This window comes from Etheostoma cragini, chromosome 23 (assembly GCF_013103735.1).
Source record: "Etheostoma cragini isolate CJK2018 chromosome 23, CSU_Ecrag_1.0, whole genome shotgun sequence".
In the NCBI taxonomy this organism is placed as follows: Eukaryota; Metazoa; Chordata; class Actinopteri; order Perciformes; family Percidae; genus Etheostoma; species Etheostoma cragini.
Window position 1 is genome coordinate 17,564,057 of NC_048429.1, and position 20,933 is coordinate 17,584,989.

The 20,933-nt window shown below is 39.9% G+C and overlaps 1 protein-coding gene across 1 annotated transcript in view; it reads right to left on the reverse strand.

The window, feature by feature from the left end:
* cog5 (component of oligomeric golgi complex 5) overlaps positions 1-20,933 on the reverse strand; it is a 73,387-nt gene that overhangs the window by 31,113 nt on the left and 21,341 nt on the right. Inside the window, exons 7-8 of the mRNA XM_034863181.1 lie at positions 8,616-8,746; positions 696-855 (exon numbers count right to left, since the gene is read on the reverse strand). Coding sequence (XP_034719072.1) covers positions 696-855; positions 8,616-8,746 — 291 coding nt within the window. The remainder of the gene's footprint in view (positions 1-695; positions 856-8,615; positions 8,747-20,933) is intronic.

The window sequence follows — 20,933 nt, forward strand, 5'->3', positions numbered from 1 at the left end:
GAGAGAGAGAGAGAGAGAGTGAGAGAGCTATTATTACCTTGATAACATTACTGTTGCCATGTTTCTTACTGTATAGCTGATAGATGTGCAGATTGTTTAATTTTACTTGTGCAGCCACGTTTTCCTCAACTAATAATAATACTGGCTCTTATATCCTCTCACTCAGTTTGTGTTATCAATGGAGCTCTATAGCACAAGTAGAAGATATATCTGTCTGTGACAATACTTGTTAGTAGATGTATCCACTGGTTTGGGTCTTTTTTTTATTTTGTGAATTGTGAAAAAATATAGAATCACCAGACTTTTTATTTACAATTAAAACCTTTTTATGTGTGGAATTTTCAAATTTTATTAGTGATATAATCCTCAAAAATAGTCCTGAAAATGCCAGGGGAAGAAAGCCTAGCCTTATCAGTGCTGGTTATCTGAAAGTATTGTGCGCATTAATTAGAACAATGATGTGGTTGCTACATCAGAGCCATAAAAATAGCACACGCCTTCCAGCCAGAATTGACTATTCTCTGTGGCCGTGGTATAATAATCTATTTTAGATCAAACCCACTCATGAACTGGGTCAAATTTTTAAATGTAATTTTTGCCTTTTAGAAATGAGTGCAATGGAGCCAGTGTGTGAGCGTCTCTCTGTGCGGACTGTATAGGCAAGTTCTGTAAGAAACATCCTCCTTGGGTCTTACCTCTGGGGTTGGTGGGCTGTGTCAGGCCCTTGATGTCCAAAGCACTAGTGATGTTGTCCTGTATGGTGGTCTTGTAAAAACCCACTACAGAACTAATGGTCTCTTGTAGACTGCCCAAGTTATAGAAGACCTGGAGGGCTGTGCCAACCTGTGTTGGATTCTGACCAAAAAAGAAGGATGACAGAGGGAAGGAGAGAAATTAAGTTGGTGGTGCTGTTTTTAACTGCATAAAATCAACTTAATGAGTCTAGTAGTTTCACACACTCACATTCAGTTTTCCAGTGAGTACAGAGGTGACAGCAGCAGCTAAAAATACATTGGTCTAATGAGAGAGAGTTCTCAAATTCAAGACAAGAAAAATAAGTGAGAAGAGGTGAGGAGAAAACAAGAAGGAGAGGAAACAAGAGAGGAGGAAACAAGAGAGGAGAGAAGAGGAGGAAAACGAGAGAATACGTAAATTACAAATTACACTTTGAGCTGACTGTTTATATTTGTCGACACTACCGGTATATGCTTTAAAGCTTACCCTTTTTTTGAGTTGAATGACTTTGAAACAAGAATAAAAGAAACCATTTAAATATATAACGTGCTTTAGGAAATTGTGATCGACTTTTTGATTCTATGAAATGCCTTTTGACATTTTAAAGGTAAAACAAATAATGGGTTAATCAACAAAATAATATGCTGATTAATTGATAATGAAAAAATATAAAAATATAAAATAAATATAAAATAAATATAAAAAATATTTCTATATTTCTATTTTACAAAACAGAACCGTGGGTAGTGTAGGAATTACACATCAGTGGATAATGTGAAAAAAATGTTTTACGCCTCCCAACAACTCCCAACGGCTACCAACAACTCCCAACAGCTCCCCATGGCTCTCTACGACTCCCATGTGACTCAAGACCCTCTGGTGACACAACCCACCAGAGGGTAAATACCTGGAACTCCCTACTCATCAGTCAGAACAGAAGAAGCCTTTTGGATGAGAGGCGGAACGCCTTCAAGAATGTTATAGCAAGTCCAGTTGTAGACTACCATAATTGACTGGTAAAAGCAAAAATATTAATTTCTATAATTCTGGTTGTGTACAGATTAAACAAATCAGACACAACGTGTCAGTCACAGAGATTCATAGGTGGCGGTACTGTAGGTGTGTTTAAAAAACATTTTTGGACAGAGCCAGGCTCTCGAACCAAACTAGGCTAACCACTTTCTGAGCTAAGTAGTTCATGCACATCCATCTTCTCAACTCACTTTTCTCAGCTCATTTCCTGAATATCTCAATATTCCCAATTTTTGAGTATTTACATTTTTTTATTCAAAACCTTTCCTGGTAGGAATTGGCCTTCATAACATTTCAAATAGGTATATGTATTTTTTGTATGATGTGTTAGTTTTTTTGGACTGCAAATGTTATCGGCCACTTTTGAAATCTATGGGCTAAATTAAGGAATAACATTTAGGTCGTTTAGACAACATTTAATTTTGTCATTCAATGTTAGATTTATTTACACAAAACAAAGTTCCAGTGTATAAATAACACTGTGGTTTTAGGGGAAAGCCTATTCTTTGGAGGTGGGAGGGTACTGTACACACAAACACACACCTGTATACATGAATGCAGTTGCCTACATGCTAAAATATACTATCAATACATTTCAATTCATACAGATAATATTTTGCCTTGGACAACAAATAAACTTAATGATTCACCCTTGCAATGTTTTGAAGCAGGCAATGTGGAATGTATTGGGTCTTACGGAGCTGTAGTGTTTATTAATGGACATACTGTAACCTACACTGTACATTTACTACCACAAGACTACTTTACTGTTAATTTCTACTTAGCCTAGAGCACCAACAGCTGTCTGCTCTGAGCCAATCCACATCATTCTCTCTCTCTCTCTCTCAAACTACAAACTGAGCTATTACTTCAGACAAACTGATAAGTGAGCTTCTGAAGTTATTACAATATTGTGTGTGTGTGTGTGTGTGTGTGTGTGTGTGTGTGTGTGTGTGTGTGTGTGTGTGTGTAATCAGTGGTTGATGGTAAGAAATCAATGAACTTTGACGGTCAATCTAAACAAATAGGGCTGTACAGCCAATAGCGTCAATCTATACATAGCAGTTTTGAGCAACTTTCAAAAGTGTAACTCTATCCAATTATACGCTAACCTTACTAAACCTCTCTGTCAGTTGTGTGTTTTCACTGCCCGCAAAAGTGGCAGATGGCCTTAACCATTTTACCCACAGAGCGGGCGCACTGGCAGGTGGTCATTTTTTACCATGAGTTGTAGCCCATAATAGATTAGATCAATACTCCTGACCTGGAGAATGCACTATAACTCTTATTGTTTTTTGGGGGGTTTCTGAGTTCACCAAGCTAAATGCAAGACTTTTTAGACCCTTTTAATACTCTTTAATACCTGGAATGCATTTAATGCCTGTTTCACTCTCATGCTGTATGCAAGTATGATTGAAAATGTGTTGGTGACGATGTGGCCTTGAATTATTAATACATCAGGTTTTTTCAGTTCATCCCCAATAATTGGACCCAGATAAGCGGCACAAAATGGATGGAAAAATTATTAACATGAGTCAATTTAAGCTTTCGGTAAAACTTACACTTATGCTCATTATGAGATAATGAACTTCTTGGCTGCTGTAGCTAGCAGTAGTGACAGGTCTGATGGTGCTTCCCCCTTTACATAGTTGCTCATTTAAAATGGGACTTTGGAGAGGCATTGTCTTGACACTGCCTAGAATTGCTGTTTGTTTCAACTTTTAGGCACTGGGCACAATTTACATTACATTCCTAAAAAGATGTAGGAAAAGATTTTTTACGTGGTTCATGTAAGCTGAACAGAACAGATAGGCTACAGGGTCTTTGCTGACAAGCTCACTGCGTTGAGGTGAGGCTCCCACACAGCCCAGGCAGCATGTCCAACTGCTTACATAATAAAAAAACTAAATAAGCAAATCCCTGAGATATATACAGACACACATACAGTATATATATATCGTTAGATAGGTAGGCAGATAGATAGATAGATAGATAGATAGATAGATAGATATGTATGTGTGTGTATGTGTGTGTATGTGTGTACATTATATACGTGTGTCTGTGTTGCTAGACCCCCATATGGTCACAAACATAACAGTGAGAGAAGTTGTTAGCCAAGGCTGCTACAGCAGTAGTCAGGCTAAAAATACTTCTACTGAGGACGGAATACACAGGGGAGAGAGAACTGTGTGAGTGTGTGTGTGTTTTTGTGTGTGTGTGTGTGTGTGTGTGTGTGTGTGTGTGTGTGTGTGTGTGTGTGTGTGTGTGTGTTTCTGTCCAATTTCTGGAAAAAACTGTTCATTGTCTCTAGACGTAGGAGTGGAAAAAAAAAAGTACACCTGCTTTGCCCTGGGGCCACTTTTGTGGGCCCAGGAATAACAGGACAGACCTGCAAAATGACAGCAGGCCAAGGGCCGATTAACACCAAAAAAATAATCACTATTTATTATATATAATATTTAAAAGGCCCCTAACTTATTTTCTTTGAAATTCAAATTGCATTTGAGGACATGCATGGCTGAGGCTGGACCTTTGAGCCTCCCGTTGCACGTTTTTTATTTTTTGATACACAAGCTCTAATTTGATGCCGTTTTGTGCACTCTGGCATTAGGCGTGATTTAGAAAATGGTTGGCAAGTCACCCAGCTATTTGAGTATAACTGTTGTAGAGTCCACACACACACACATAAACACACACAAAGCACAGGCCATTAAATATGTATGCGTTTGTTCCCAAAGGATAAGCTGTGCTCTGGCCCAGATGTGCCTCGGCGTCTGTGCTGGGGGAATTGATTCAGCTCATTGTTCAGAGGACAATGAGATGGACATAATCAATAATCAAAGTGATCCATACATAAAAATATGATTCTCCAGCTTGTACTTATTTAGTGATGTAATTGTAAAATGGATTGTATTTATATAGCGCTTTTCATACACTGTGGCCAAGCCTGTCGTACAAGGTGCCATCTGCTCATCCAATAACCATTCACACATAATCACACTAGAGGGTGAAAATCTTTCAGGTAAAAACTGAAACTCCTGCGTTGTTGCAACGCCACCTGGGGAAACTAAGTGGTGTGATATATGACTATTTAATCATTTACTACTAGTCGTTGGATTAGTTGAGTCCATTCATGACGTGGATGGAATAAGACATGGGAAAAAGATGCACAAAAAACAACAGTACAGGATACTATTTTAAAAATCGGGAATCAAACCACAAACCTTCTGACTGGTAAGTGTCACACTCTACCACCTGAGCCACAGCCACCCGTAGATTAAGCTACTGTGAATTCACTCAACTATTCCTGCACAGATGTTGTATATATAAAAAAAAAAACCAAGCAGCTAAAAAAGCATTTCACATAAAAAGATCTGCATCAGTCAAGTTTTTTTCTCATTAAACCTGATTTCAATTAAGTAGTGAGTGAACACACTATTAAACTCCATCTGTCCATTTAGCTAGCAAAATACAAAAATAGCATAACATAACAAAATAGCGCTGGACACACATATTGTCATTGTCACGGGTCGCCGTGGTTGTGTTCAGCGCCCTGCAGTGCCCTGCTACGCCATGAACTAATACAACCACTATTTCTAGTTATAGTTCCATTATCTTTATTGTAACTTTTATTGCCACTGTTCATTAATTGTGAAATACAAGCTCTGATAGTGTCAACCTTGCTGTTAAATCATGGTTGTTTCACCCTGCTATGCCCTGATATGATCTACTACACCCTGAACTGCTAGAACTATTATTTCTAGTCACAGTTCCAATATTATTATTGTTACTATAATTGCCACACACCAACTGCTATCTTTATTATGAATCATAATTCTCTTTATCTGTATATCTGTATCATGATACATCCATGCTTGGATTATGGTCGCCATCGTGTCACGCACCAGTATAACTGAAGCTGTCAGTAGTTGTTATATTACACCCATCTCAATGCCATTGTTTATATGGTCATACAAAATGCTATGTATTATTTAAGAATTTGTATTTTCTTCTGTATAGTTCTAATTATTTCATTTGTACTGTTGAGCAAAGCAAAAATGTCTATTTTGAAAAAAGTTTTTGTTTAATTTAATTAGTAACAATTTACTAGTTAAATATTAAGTTATTTAAAAAAAACTATTGCAGAATTTGTATTTCTTCTTATGCTCATTTAACTTTTTATCTTTCAACATACAGAATTTTGAGCATTTTCCTTGATAATGAAGCAAATAGACTCATGAGTTGTGTTGCAATCACAGTCTTGTAAATTGCAATTGTAATATGACTTTTTCTCCAAATCATGCAGTCCTAATTTGACCGCACAAATGTGGTTATGTAATCGCACAGAGTGACATTGTGATTGTGGTTAGATCAACCGTGTAGCCCTAGGAAAGAGGATTCTGCTTTAAGAGCGCAAGCATAAACATGAAGATGAATCAAATCCAAGCACCTAAAAATAACACTTGAAAAACTAAACAGCAACATCTCCTTCAGGATAGGCTGTCGAATGTTTTCATTATGTTTTCTCCATTTCCTGCAGTAAGTAGAAATAAAAGCTGATCAACAGCATGGTGAGAGGTGTAATTAGAACATGAGAGATGAAGGTTGTGACATGTGCTCTTAGTCATAAAGAAACTAACCTGATCAACATTTTATCATCCCTCCATGTCGGCAATGAACTAAGCTGAAAATGGCTGCACAACCACTACAACCCTCTTCTTGGCAAAATGCCATCATGGACACTGAACAGACTGTCACATACACACGGAAGAACAATCTTTAATAGGACACTGTCCCCCTGAGAAGAAGGCTTTCTGGGGCAGATGAAGGTCAGCAGATCTCACATGTGCTCCCTCTTTTACAAGACGACACATATACAAAGTCAAAATAAAAGATCACAACAGCAAATAATAAAACTAAATACTTTTTAGAAAAAATTTCTGTTTACTGATCAAGCGCAGTGTGGTGTAATCTGTAGGGGTGTTTTGACTTTTATGACACATTTACTCCTTTGAAAGAGTAAATATGCAATATTAAGGCCCAGGGAACAGAAATATACAAGTTGAATATATGGGTTGAATGACTGGGCTGCTTGCCACATGGCTTGTGCATTTATGGTGAGGAGAATAAGTATTTGAACACCCTGCTATTTTGCAAGTTCTCCCACTTAGAAATCATGGAGGGGTCTGAAATTGTCGTCGTAGGTGCATGTCCACTTTGAGAGACATAATCTATAATAAAAAAATCCAGAAACCACAATGCATGATTTTTTAACTATTTATTTATATGATACAGCTGCAAATAAGTATTTGAACACCTGGGAAAATCTATGTTAATATTTGGTACAGCAGCCTTTGTTTACAATTACAGAGGTCAAACGTTTCCTGTAGTTATTCACCAGGTTTGCACACACTGCAGAAGGGATTTCGGCCCACTCCTCCACACAGATCTTCTCTAGATCAGTCAGGTTTCTGGGCTGTTGCTAAGAAACACGGAGTTTGAGCTCCCTCCAAAGATTCTCTATTGTGTTTAGGTCTGGGTAAAATGGCTAGGCCACGCCAGAACCTTGATATGCTTCTTACAAAGCCACTCCTTGGTTATCTTGGCTGTGGGCTTCGGGTCATTGTCATGTTGGAAGACCCAGCCTTGACCCATCGTCAATGCACAAACTGAAGGAAGGAGGTTGTTCCCCGGTCATCCTCTCCTTAATACAGAGCAGTTGCCCCCTGCCCATGTGCAGAAAAAAACCCCAAAGCATGATGCTACCACCCCCATGCTTCGCAGTAGGGATGGTGTTCTTGGGATGGTACTTATCCTTCTTCTTCCTCCAAACACGGTTAGTGGAATTATGACTTAAAAGTTCTATTTTGTTCTCATCTGACCACATGACTTTCTCCCATGACTCCTCTGGATCATCCAAATGGTCATTGGCACACTTTAGACGGGCATAGACATGTGCTGGTTTAAGCTGGGAAACCTTCCGTGCCATGCATGATTTCAAGCCATGACGTCTTAGTGTATTACCAACAGTAACCCTGGAAACGGTGGTCCCAGCTCTTTTCAGGTCATTGACCAACTCCTCCCATGTAGTTCTGGGCTGATTTCTCACCTTTCTTTGGATCATTGAGACCCCGCAAGGTGAGATCTTGCATGGCGCCCAAGTCAAAGGGGCATTGACAGTGATGTTGAGCTTCTTCCGTTCACTCTTTTTGGTCTTGGCCATGTTAGTAGTTAGATTCTTACTGATTGTATGGGGTGGACAGGTGTCTTTATGCAGCTAACAACCTCAAACAGATGCATCTAATTTAGGATAATAAACGGAGTGGAGGTGGACATTTTGAAGGCAGACTAACAAGTCTTTGAGGGTCAGAATTCTAGCTCACATACAGGTGTGCAAATACTTATTTGCAGCTGTATCATATAAATAAATAGTTACAAAAATCATACATTGTGATTTCTGGAGTGGACATGCACCTACGATGACAATTTTAGACCCCTCCATGATTTCTAAGTGGGAGAACTTGCAAAATAGCAGGGTGTTCAAATACTTATTTTTCTCACTGCACATGGACTTCACTCTTTTTGTTATTCAACAGCCCTCAAAGTAAGCCAAAAATGTATAAGTGGTGTATGTCTGCTATAATTAGTTATTATTCTGAATTGTTTAAAAACAGAAGTAGATTAGCACACCAGTTATGGAAATTCTGGACCAGGGTTTGTAGATTTGATTCCAAAACTTCACAGATATTTCATTTGTTCCTGAAAAAGAATACTAACAAACCAACAATTGTAACTACAAAAAGTAAATAGTTCTGTTTTTTGTTTTTTTTGTATCAGTGTATATGTACCTGGATCTCCATGCCCTGCTCCAGCAGTCTCTTGGCCTGGTTCTCCACCTCCAGCCTGGCCCTGCTGATCAGCAGCAAGTCATTTTCAATCACCTCAATGCCGCTCAGATCCACACCTTGTGACAGGTAGTCTGTGCAACAAACACACACACACACGCACACACACACACACACACACACACACACAATTTAATCCTCTTTTTTTTTAAACAAACAACAGTTTTGGGATATAATTGGATTAATTTACTGAGACTGAGACTGTGAGTTAAGTCTTATTTACTGATTCCTTAGGGCATTTCCCGCAGAAGCAACTACCAAAGCATTATATAGCTGTGGTTCCCGAGCACTTTCTACAGGGCTCCCCTTTTACAGGTACAAATATTCACACGTAACACAAGATTAGGATGGACAACCAAAAACATAACGTCTCCGACTACAGCTGCTGTTGGGGCATAGGCAATAAAACATATTTCTAGAGCTGCAAAGATTAATCGATTAGTTGTAACTATTAATTTAATTGCCAACTATTTTGATAACCAATTAATCAGTTTGAGCCTTTTTCTATGAAAGAAAAAAGTTAAAGATAAAGTTGAAATATGTCTTTGTCATGTCAACTTCACTTTAATGAAGACAACAATTTCTGTAATATGATAATTTGACATTAACCAAGACCGTACAACTTTTCAATGTCTTTGTACTGACAACATAACATTAACCTAGCCGACATTAACTGTAATAATTATGTTATGATACGCAATCGCGGTTGTCACCTGGTCGTAATGGTTCCACTTTATTTGAGGTTATGGATATTATTCATGACACCATCTAATAAGCACTTATTGATGAAATCAAACTTCATGACAGGTTCAAATTGTTTCACTTTACTTGAGGTCAAGAAAAAATATTCACCAAAAAATTATAATGCTCTCATGACCAATGTCTTAATGACAGTTTAATGTGATAACACATAGAGCTAAATAGTTTATTAAAGTAAGATAATTGGGCCTGTTATGACATATTTATGACAGGTTATGTTGTCAAGGTCAGCGGTTTTCAATAGGTGAGGGTCAATAAATCAACATGTCAACAGAAGTCAGCATTAATGGAGGAGACAGGACGCAGCAAAAAACGCCAGGAAATAGTATCCTGAGGTAAAGTTCTGTTTCACCTGGTCAGGGTCCGAGGCTGCACCTCTGCGACAGAGACTGGGAGAAATGCCGATCACCCGTTTCTGGCTGTCTGTGGAGAGCGAGTTCCCCAGATCTCCCCTAAGGCTATGAAAGTCCTAATCCCCTTCACCTCCAACTACTTGTGTGAGTGTTGGATTTTTGCACTGACCTTGATTAAAAACAAATACAGATCAAGGCTGCAGGTAAAGGGGGACTTGTGTTTATTTCACTCTGCAGTGCCGGCACACATCCAACATCAAAAGCGCGGCCTCATTGTTCCCACTGACAGACTGGCTTCAGCGTACAGCTACTTCCCTAACCTCTGTCTTATTCAGAGACCAGAGACCCAAACAGGGCTCTGAGTCTGTCAGGAGGTCTGAGATCTACCGTATCAGCAGAGCAATCACATGATGCACAGCAGGCTATGGTGCATTTTCTGAATTATAGTAACTTTATTCTTGTAAAATTCTATTCTAACTTTATTTTTGACAAAATATCACAACTCCTCCAAACCTCAGAGAACACAGATGGAATTATGAGCAGAATGTTTCATCAGCAGAAAAATTGCTAAAAAATCAGAGTGTTATTGTCCAGGGGTTTATTAATAAATTAAAATTAATAATTTAATAAAATAGTATATAATTGAGGTGAATAATTGTCATATGCAAATTTATGTAAGTTACATCCCAAACAAACTATACAAAAGAGGAGGGAAAAGTAAATTATGCTTAAGGGACGTGTGCTGACTCAGATATCATTAAAAAAGTTGATCTAAAGGAGAATAATAAGTTGAAAGCAATACAAAATACCTAAGAGCATTTCTGCAATCTATTCCATTATGTTTTTATATTTGGATTGTAATCTGTTTCCCTTTACATAAAGATATTTCCAGCCTACTGATTCAGAAAAAGTTAAAAATATGGTCATAAATATTTACCACAATGCCTGAAATTAGGTGTTTATTGCTCAATATCTTCAGGGGGTGGACCCTTGGTCCTTGGGTTGCCAGGCCAGTTAGGATTAGGCCAAATGTTGGTGCATGTTAAGCATGTCTCTTTGACTTGTTGATAGGCCTACTGTTGTTCAGGGATTTTAAAAGTAGCCTCAATTAGGCCGGCATGAAAATGCATTGAATGCACTTTAAAAAAAAGGTGTAGACATAAAATGTCTTCAACACAGTATTAAATTATTTTACAGTTTATAAGTTATTAAAACTTATTGCATGGAACACAAAAAAGATTGCATTTATTGCAGAAGCGTGTGTGAGTTAGGGCAAGCAGACGAGATTTTGGGGAAGGGGGGGGCTTGGCTGTCCTGACCTTGTTATGCCCTTAGTAATGACTGTGTAGAAACAGGCTGTAACCTGACACCATAGTGGAGCCAGGACATCTGAAGTTCAAGAGTTCAAGAGATATGTGCATGTGCACAAGTAACTAAGCAACATTGGGCTTTTGAACTTCTGACCTGGTGCAGCTCTCCCGGCTCCACTGTGGTTTCCGGTTATAGCCTGTTTCTACATAGTCATTACTAAGGACGTAACGTAACGTTTTTTTCTTTGATGCCTTTCTGTCACATCTAATGCAGTCAGATCCACTGGTTCACTCAGAAGGAATCACTGCACATGGGTAGGCACTTGTAAGGACATTTTGAACTTTTTAAGATGCTAAAAACAGGTTTAAAACTTGCCCTGTTTAAGCCTGTTGGGTGCTAACTCTAGCAGGAGGATAACACGGTGTGGGCAGCACTGATTGGTTTCCTTTTTCTCTCTACTGAAAGCACTACAAATTTCCAAACAACAGAGCTACGTGTTGAAATTGACCGGAATTCTCCTTTAAGACAACGCAAAATGGATAAACATCGGATTATGCCATCGGCACATGTCAATTTATTTGTCGATTCCTATGTCTAGCAATGCATCCCTACTGAATATCTTTGAGTTGTAGACAAAACAAGACAACTGAGGATGTCATCTTGGGCTTTAAGAAACAGTGATTGACATTTTATAGAGAAAACAACTCAATGGATTAATTGAGAAATTGGAAAATAATCTGAATAATAGTTTTTTTCCATTCATTTCATGAAAGGCATGTAAAAATGTTCAAATCTCCTAACAAAGACTATGTTTTTTTCAAATCACTTTCCCAACAGCCCTTTCAGTCTTGAAGTTCATGAAGTTTTCATGAACACATCTTCTTTGTGATAAAAATCATATTTCTGTTATTTAATTTGCATACCGTTGACAGAAATGATGACAGCGGGTCTAGTCAGCTTGACAGATTTGTCAGCGACACTTTCAAAGAAGCACATAGCACTTCTGACTGCGTGTTAAACATTTCCATTCTGCTTTTCCCCCAGCATTGTTTGTCCACCCACCTGCTTTGGAAAGCCTGGTTGTGCATTAGAGGAAGAAATATTGACTTGTTTTGTAACAAATTCTTGTTTTCAACTGATATTAAATTGAAGTAACCCTGTCAATGTGTGATTATAGGCAATAGACAAAACCGTAAAACAAGCTTTAATATCCAATGTGTAAGGCTTAAATGGCATGAAAATGTTCACTTTGAGTTTTTTTAAGATTAACATGAGTTCCCCCAGCCTGTCAATGGCCCCCCCTGTGGCTAGAAAGGGTGTAAACCAAGCCCTGCTCTGCCTTTGAGAAAATAAAATCTCAGATGGGCCCAATTGGACTTGTGCCCCTTATGATGTCGTAAGGGGCAAGGTTACCTCCCCTTTCTCTGCTTTGCCTGTCCAGAGAATTTGGCCCACCCATGAGAGAGAGAGACATTATGTCTTACAAACAAGCAAAGTATGGCAGTTGGTCAAGCCCCCCCCCCCCCCCCCCCCCCCCCCCCCCCAATAGGATTTAAAGCTACAGACACAGAAATGGCACGTCCAAAAGAAAGCTCATTGTGGGACTGGCTCTAGTGGCTGTAATTCTGCACCAAGGCTGAATTTTGGGAAAGAGACTTAAGATACAGTATTAGGGGACCACTAAGGTCTATATGAAAGAGATTAAAGATACAGAAATAGGGGACCACTAAGGTCTATATAAAAGAGACTTCAGATGCAGTATTAGGGGGCCACTAAGGTATATATAAAAAAGACTTCAGATACAGTTTTAGGGGGCAACTAAAGTCTACATAAAGGTCTATATAAAAGAGACTTCAGAGATAGTATTAGGGGACCACTAAGGCCTTTATAAAAAGCATCCAAAAAGCAGCAAGTCATAGGACCTTTGAGTGCATTAGAAAATGTGATGGATAATGCTGTTACTCATAGAAAGTATGAGGAGGATCAGGCGAACATCAAGTGTCTCTTTAGAGTTTGGACGCAGTGACTCTGCAGTCATGACTTGTGTGGGAAGTTTATTAAGCCAAGAAGAAAAAGAAAACAGGGCCAGGCAGAGATATGAGCAGGCTGGAATATGGTGGGAGAAGACAGACAGCAGATTGGTGTATGTGACTAAACCACGGCCTGCTGTTGCAACCGCCTTCTGGCAACACTGTACAACAGTCTGAAGTAAAACATGTAATGCTACATGGAAGTAGTGACAGGAGCGCTATAGATTTGACAAACAAGAACAAACTACATTTTACTTTGTACCTGCTGATTACTTTCAGCCTAGTTAGAGTTTTGTCTAAACTTTACTTACAACAAGCTGTAGAGCTGTAACAATCTGTTGTGCTCTTGCTGTTGTTAATGTAGTTTGGAGCTAGCTAGCTATGAAGGAAAAGGATGTAACTACTCAGAGAAGGTCCACCTTGGGCATGGCTCTGGGGGCTAAAACTATCAACACATCGTGATTTGGCCCAGCGCAGACAAAAATGCCAATGAAAAAACCCATGTATCAGATATCTGAGGAATCGATAGCTTGGAAATTCACCAAGCAACACAATGAACATTTGCTAAAAAAATTAATCACCTTTGGGGTGCCATACACATCTTTATTAAATTACATGTTGATTGATATTATTATATGGTATTTATGGGGTAAAAAATGCTGTTTCACCCTTTATAATTTAGCTGGACATGCAAGCAATGACTTATTCTGGTCAAGGGTTGATGTAATCACTGCATGAGTTAGAATGTTGATTGGGAAGCATGTCCGAGCCCACGTCCGACAGTCATTAAGATATTTATGTCTGACCCCGACCTGAGCCTGTAAAAGGGTTGCTTCTATCTCGTTGCACAGGTAATCCACTTGTGTATAATGAAAATAAAGGCATTCTATTCTATTCTAATGACCCATTGTTTGTGTGGAAAGCCTGGTTTAATTAAGCAACTGTAAGAAGGCCGACAGACAAGCACATCAGCGCACACGGGGTAATAATCTGTTCAATTTCAAATGTTCAGCGTGTTAACCTTTCCTGATTGCTTTGTTTCCGACTGTGGTCAGAAAAAAAGTAGAGAATTGTTACTTCCAAGGCCAACGTTATTAATGGGAAAAAAATCCCGTTTCTGGTGAGCAAAAGAATGAACTCGGCTTTCAGTCTGGGGTTAATTCGGACACCACACACAATGTGTACAAAACTGCTCCGGTCGCATCTACATGTCTCTGCATTTTCTCTCGCTCTCTCTCTCTCTCTCTCTCTTCTGCCCTCTCCAAACCCCAGACACACCACTGAGCTCTCTTAAAAGGAGCCACTGCACCAAATGCCTTATTGCAGCCCAAACCACATTTCTAAATATCTGTCCAAGCCCGGCCAGTTGAATCCTTTTGGGTTCTGTTGGGTCCCGTCTGGCTTGGTTTGGGTATCTACACTCTACTTATAAGTCAATAAACCCTGGTGGTTGGCTGAAGCATAGGTAATACATCCCTACCCCAAACCCACAAAACTAAAAGTACACGTCAAATAAACTTTCCCCAAACACGGTTTCTTTCATTTTAAGAAGTTCTGATCAACCTGATGTTTGTTCAAGTGTTCATTTTTATGATGAATCGAGGGCAAGCTTTCTGAGCAAGTGTGCCAATAGCAACTGCATTCTGATTGGCATAGGATGCCAGAACTCTCAGAGTGACTGCAGGTCTCTCTTGTAAACTTACTGGGTTAAGAGGAGTTATTTAATGGTGAATGAAAGGCTTGATCCGAAGAAGTAGGTCATCAAATCGGTGTGCAGACATTCTGAAGTTTTCAAAGTGCTTCTCTTCATCTATCATCCTTATTTCTTTCACAAGGATGTCAAACTCACCATGTTTTTTTTTTTTAAGATTATTTTTTGGGGCATTTTAGGCCTTTAATGGACAGGACAGCTGAAGTTGTGAAAGGGGAGAGAGAGGGGGAGTGACATGCAGCAAAGGGCCGCAGGCCAGATTCGAACCCGGCCCGGCTGCGTCGAGGAGTAAACCTCTATACATGGGCACCTGCTCTACCAACTGAGCTATCTGGGTGCCCAAACTCACCATGTTTAAGTGTGGCGTTATTCTAAGGACGAACATTCCACCTTTGTTTTCTTCATTTCCTTGCAAGTAGGCTCATAAGCTGCTGTTCTTTCTCATCCATTGACTCCAATCTCGTCTTAGCCACTGTTGACATTGACGTCAATGCTGCTGGCAGTTATGCCATTGTCTACCTTTTTCTCCTTCTTCCAGTCGGTAGAAATAGCGAAGTCGGTAGACTTTCCTCAGCTGCGACACCTCTGTTCAGGAGAAGACTGCAACTAGTGTAGCGACTACCACACACAAGTATAAATAGATACGGCGCTCCCATAGTGTATAAACACCATATGGGCACTATGGGCAGAAGCACACAATGTCCTACCCTCACTTTTCAATAAGTTTGTTTCCTAATAACTCTCCGGATCTTATAAATTCGGTTTTCTTGCCAAGTGTGGTGTGAGAAACATTCATTTGGAGGTTAAGGGCCAAACAACAACTTACCAGAGCAATTAATAAGACAGCCCAGGGGTCAGCAAGCATGCATGTCTAAATCTTTAGGGGAAGGAGTAAGGGCAAGGGATGCAGTATTAAGCTGCTTATAACGACACAAATAGGCGGGCAAGCAGCTGCAGAGAGAGCAGCATTAAAAAAGGATTAAAAAGTATATACACTAGGGCTCAGATCAGGACCTGCTTGAAACAAAGTAGGCTCAAAACAAAGCGTCGTCGGACCACATCTGCAGGTGTAAGTGATTTAATAAAACTGTGTGATAAGGAGAAGATTAAATATCACAATATTTTTGACCAAATATATCAATGTCAATATTGCGGCGATATGGTAAAGTTGACTACTGGTGGTACTACTGGTACTACGAAATATTAACACAATCAAGATGCGGCAAAAATGCCTGTCCTCACAAAGAGGGTCAAGACCGCATAACTATTCAGATACCATAATAGATAAAAGGCACACACTTTGTCCTTGAACGCATTTAAAAATATATATTTTTTAATCTCCAATACACCGGGCTGATGGCTATGTCAATTGGTTGTGTTTGTGAGCTTGTTAGTTTCAGAAGTTAGACAAACTATCAGACTGCACTTTAAGCTAATCTTTCCATAAGTTATCTTCGTCGCAAGGAAAGTGAGCAAAAAAGTGGGTGTTAGGAAATCAAAAAACACAAAGTCTTCCATTATCCTATTCTTTCCAGTCTTACATGACATGAAAAGCTGCAAGCTCAGATCCTTAAATTCTATGCCATCACCCCAACCCGCTTTTTGATTACTTACTCTTTTGCTTAACATCTTTCTGACGGTCACATGTTTTGAAGAATCAGGATGACAAAAGTAGAGTAAAAATCAGCTGCTCATTAGGAGAGGAGAGGCGTTGGGTGTGGGGACTGAAATCAAACCATTTCAGATGTGTTTTTCTTTTTGTCTAGATCTAAAGATTGTTAGCTCTTTTTCCATAGAGAGAGAGAGGGAGAGAGAGACACTGAGAGAGACACAGAGAGAGAGAGAGAGAGAGAGAGAGAGAGAGAGAGAGAGAGAGAGAGAGAATATTACCAGGCAGGTGGCTGACTGAGACTCAGACAAACCAAGAAATGGCTAGGAGCCACAAAGCAATCCACTCAAAGCCTCATTATAACTACAGCATGCCAGAGACTACGAACGAACAGCTGAGCCCCAGATCTCTTTGCTTGTTTAGATATGTGTGTTTGTGAGAGAGAGAGAGAGAGAGAGGGGAAGGAAGGGGTTGGTCTAGTCTTACTTTTGTCATAATATGCTCAGTGGGCTGTCTGAAATGTAATGCTTGAAGCCACACACACACACATGCTTGCACACACGCAAGGACACGCACAAGCCATTTGATATTATGTGTTTGTTCCCAGAGGATAAGATGTGCCCTGGCCCAGATGTGCCCTGGCTTCTGTGCTGGGGGAATTGACTCAGCTCATTCTTTAGAGGACAATGAGATGGACATAATCAATAATCAACGTTTTCCATACATCACAATATGATTTTCAAGAGTGGCATTTAACACAGCATTGCAGCGCTCCAAATTACTAGCATGGCAGAGTGTAACTCCTTGTAGCATCACCTTGGTGACGGAGGTAAACGGCAAAGGGGGTCGTAGAGGGGAACATGCCACAGGGGGTGGAAACCTCACTGCCTCTATGCCACATGTGGCAGGGTATGGATTCTGAGCACCATTCACAGTCATTAACAACTAGGCAAAACAGTCAAGTAAGCTTTAATCGCCAGTGGTTTGTAAGGCTTTAAGAGCATTACAACATGTGATGGATAATGCTGTTTTTAATAGAAAGTATGAAGAGGATCAGGCAAACATCAAGTGACTCTTAAGAGTTTGGACACAGTGACTCTAAAGTCATGATTTGTGGGAAGTTTTTTAAGCCAAGAAGAAAAATAAAACACGGCCAGGCAGAGACATGAGCAGGCTGGAATATGAAGGCATGGCTAAAGGCCGTTACATGGTCGAGCTTTCGCCGTAGCCTACGTAGCTTTCCTGATGCTTATACTTGCTGGTGTGTGCGTTGAGCCGGCATGTGTGTGGTGTGGGGTGTAGGTGATGGAGCGAGGTAGAAGTGAGAGACGGCGATTAGCTTCGGAGCGAGGACCAACTCTAGAGTCCTAGTGAGAGAAACAAACTGGGGGATACAACGGTACCAAACCTCAGATGAGCAACTTGTGTCGTCACAACGTGTAGTAACATTTTTCAAGAGGTGCAAGCCATGCTACTGCGTAGGGTACGGCGTAGACAAAGAGGGGTCTGCGGGGGTACGCCGTCGATTCTACGCACAACCATAAGACATGCTGGGAGAACACAGACAGCAGATTGGTGTATGTGACTAAACCACGGCCTGCTTTTAAACCGCCTTCTGGCAACATTGTACAATAGTCTGAAGTAAAAAATGTATCGCTACATGGAAGCAGTGACAGATGAAGATTTGACAAACACGAACAAACAACATACAGCTGGAACAATCGGTTTTTCCCTCGCTGTTTTTCAAGACTGTAGTTTGGAGCTAGCAAGCTATAAAGGAAAAGGATGTTCCCCTTCATAGTTCTGCCTACAAAGCACCGATTAGTTGACTGTTTTTTCCAACCAGGGAAACAGACGTCATTGTCAGATGTCAGAAGGAGTTCAGGGGTCTGGAACCAGGCTGGCTGTCTCCCACTGGGTGGCACAAACACATACACATGTGCTGGCCTGGCTCGGTGCCTCAGCCCGGCTTGGCAGGGATTTGCATCCCCATTAACATTTACCCCCCAACTTTTGGGTAAAGTTAAGGGGGTCATGGCTGCTCGAGTTTGGAAAAAAATCATAATCACGGTAATTTTTGGTCAATATTCAAATCAGTATTATTCAATACTCATTCACTTTTGCAAAGATGTTGCAATTATTGATCTTAAAAAACTGTGAAAAAGGTCCCCAAAAAAAAATAGAACTGTGATATTTCCCTTGATACTTAAAATATGTTTTCATTCTAAAAACAAAATAAGAGTTTACCTGCAAAACGCAATGACCTCAGGGATGGACGGAGGAGAAGAAAGAAGAGGGAAGGCATGGGGAGGTGAGCAGGGAACTATTAAAAAGGTGAGGGTGATATGCCACTGAAATAATACCATGATATTTTAGGGTATACAATTATATTCTCTACAATATGTCAAAAATACTGAACAATATTTTTTCATTAAATTCAACTACAGCTGAAAGTTAGTGTTAAAATATAGTGCTATATATCAGCATAAACGTTTGCAGTTTGCCTTGAAATATTCAGTAAGAACAAAAACAAAAAGATCCCCGTCCCTTAGTTTGTAAAACAACAGTACCTCAGAGTTAGATCATAATCTGTATGAAATATAAAATGTATAACAAAGGGCACATCTAAACCGTAGCCAAATTAACAGGCAATTACATCAAGCCATAATATTGCCATTATAAAAAAGAAATCATATAAAAATAAAATTGACACTGGTATTATTGTGATTGATATGATATGGCGTGCACCTACATTTTAATACACATTTTGGTAAACTTAAATACACCCTCTGCATCCTAATTTGGATTAGTTGAATTTTGCCTCAGTCCAACAGTTGCTGATTCAGGCGTTTCTGACAATGACCAGATCTATACATGGATCAAAGTAATCAATGGCTATGTTTACATGGACATAATATTCCAGGTTTTGCCCGTATTCTGAAAAATAGTACAACATTCTGACTAATCTGTTTCCATGGCTAATGAAAGTAAATTTTCCACTAATAGCTCCTTTTACACGCAGGCGTGCAAAATGTGATTTGTTTAAAGTTTTTCATCGATGGGGGGGGGAACACAGCATCCCTCTTTCATTCCTTCAACCACCTTTATGAAAAGGTCGCCGTAGTGATGTTTGAGCAGATCCAAAAGCCTGTTGATACCAAGTCTTTCATAATGTTTAAAAGTGGCTGAGTTTCTCGCCCCGACCAGAGCTATGGGCTTTTCTTTTAGGATTGCTTCTCAACTCCAGCCTTGCAAACTTTCGGCTAGTTGGCTTGTGTACAACAACCATAGCAACGCACAGCTGACCGTAAGACATAAACAGGCAAGAGGCTGTAAACTGCAGTACAAACCCTGATTGTGACTCATATTCTAAATGCACTGTTTAAATGTCCAAAGAATGGAGATAATACCGGCATATCCCACATGTCTTATTAGGAAAATGCTATATTCGGAAAAAGGCTTTATTTGGAATATCCAAACAGAATATACTGTTTACATGACCTGAATTCAATTGAAGGTATTATCATATTCAGACAAATAGTGGAATATTTCTGGTTTAATGGATTCTGTTGGTTCATTTAGACTTTTCAAAGTTGTGTCATTTCTTAAGTGTTTAGTTATTAGCTCTTGACCTTGCGTTTGCAGCTATTTCTGCTACCGGATCCCTGGTGTGGCGTTATTTCCCTGGCTGATCTGGCACGTTGCTCCTGCATGGGCATCCCTTTACAGATACACTTCATATAAATGCAGCCTGAGTTGGTTCGGAACCTAGACCTTTTGCCACAACCTGGTAGGCATGTTGACAGTTTGGGTTGGGTTTATGTTTTGTGCGGTTAAGGTTAGGGTAAGCCCACATCTATCAATATGTCCCTCCTGCCTCTTTATTTGAATCAAACGCTGGGAAATGTGTCACCTGTTCTGAATAACAGAGCATATAGAGGGTGTCTAAAACCATATCCCAAAGTTTTACTGGGGTGCCATTTGTCCCCTAAGCCCAGAGTCCATAATTTTTCTTTCAGAAGTACAAAGCACAAATACAGCCCTGCACTTGTATTTCCTTGTATGTACCTCTGTTTGAAATAACACAGCTGGGGACTAGTCAGCAGCCTGTAGGCTAGCCTTGTCTTGTAATGGTCTGTTTTTTCTCTGTCTCCGAGCTGTCTACATGTCTTTGTCTGCCTCACTCACATATCATACTCATGTTTTCTCAAAAAAAAATGTCTGCAAGTTCTTTTTTCCCTCTCAATAACACTCTCTCTCTCTCTCTCTCTTTCTCTGGCTCTCTGACCCGATCATAAGTTCTTGTTTTATTAAAGGAGAGGTGTATCCCGGAAGACAGACCCTGATTTGAATTCTGTGATAGCTGTGGCCGGCGGTGCTGTTGTTGCCATGCCAATGCCCAGTAGCCCTAATTAGTCCACTCACTAGATACCTTCCAGATATGATGGCCAGCCAATAAGGGCAACTTGGCGACTGTTCCAGTGAAAG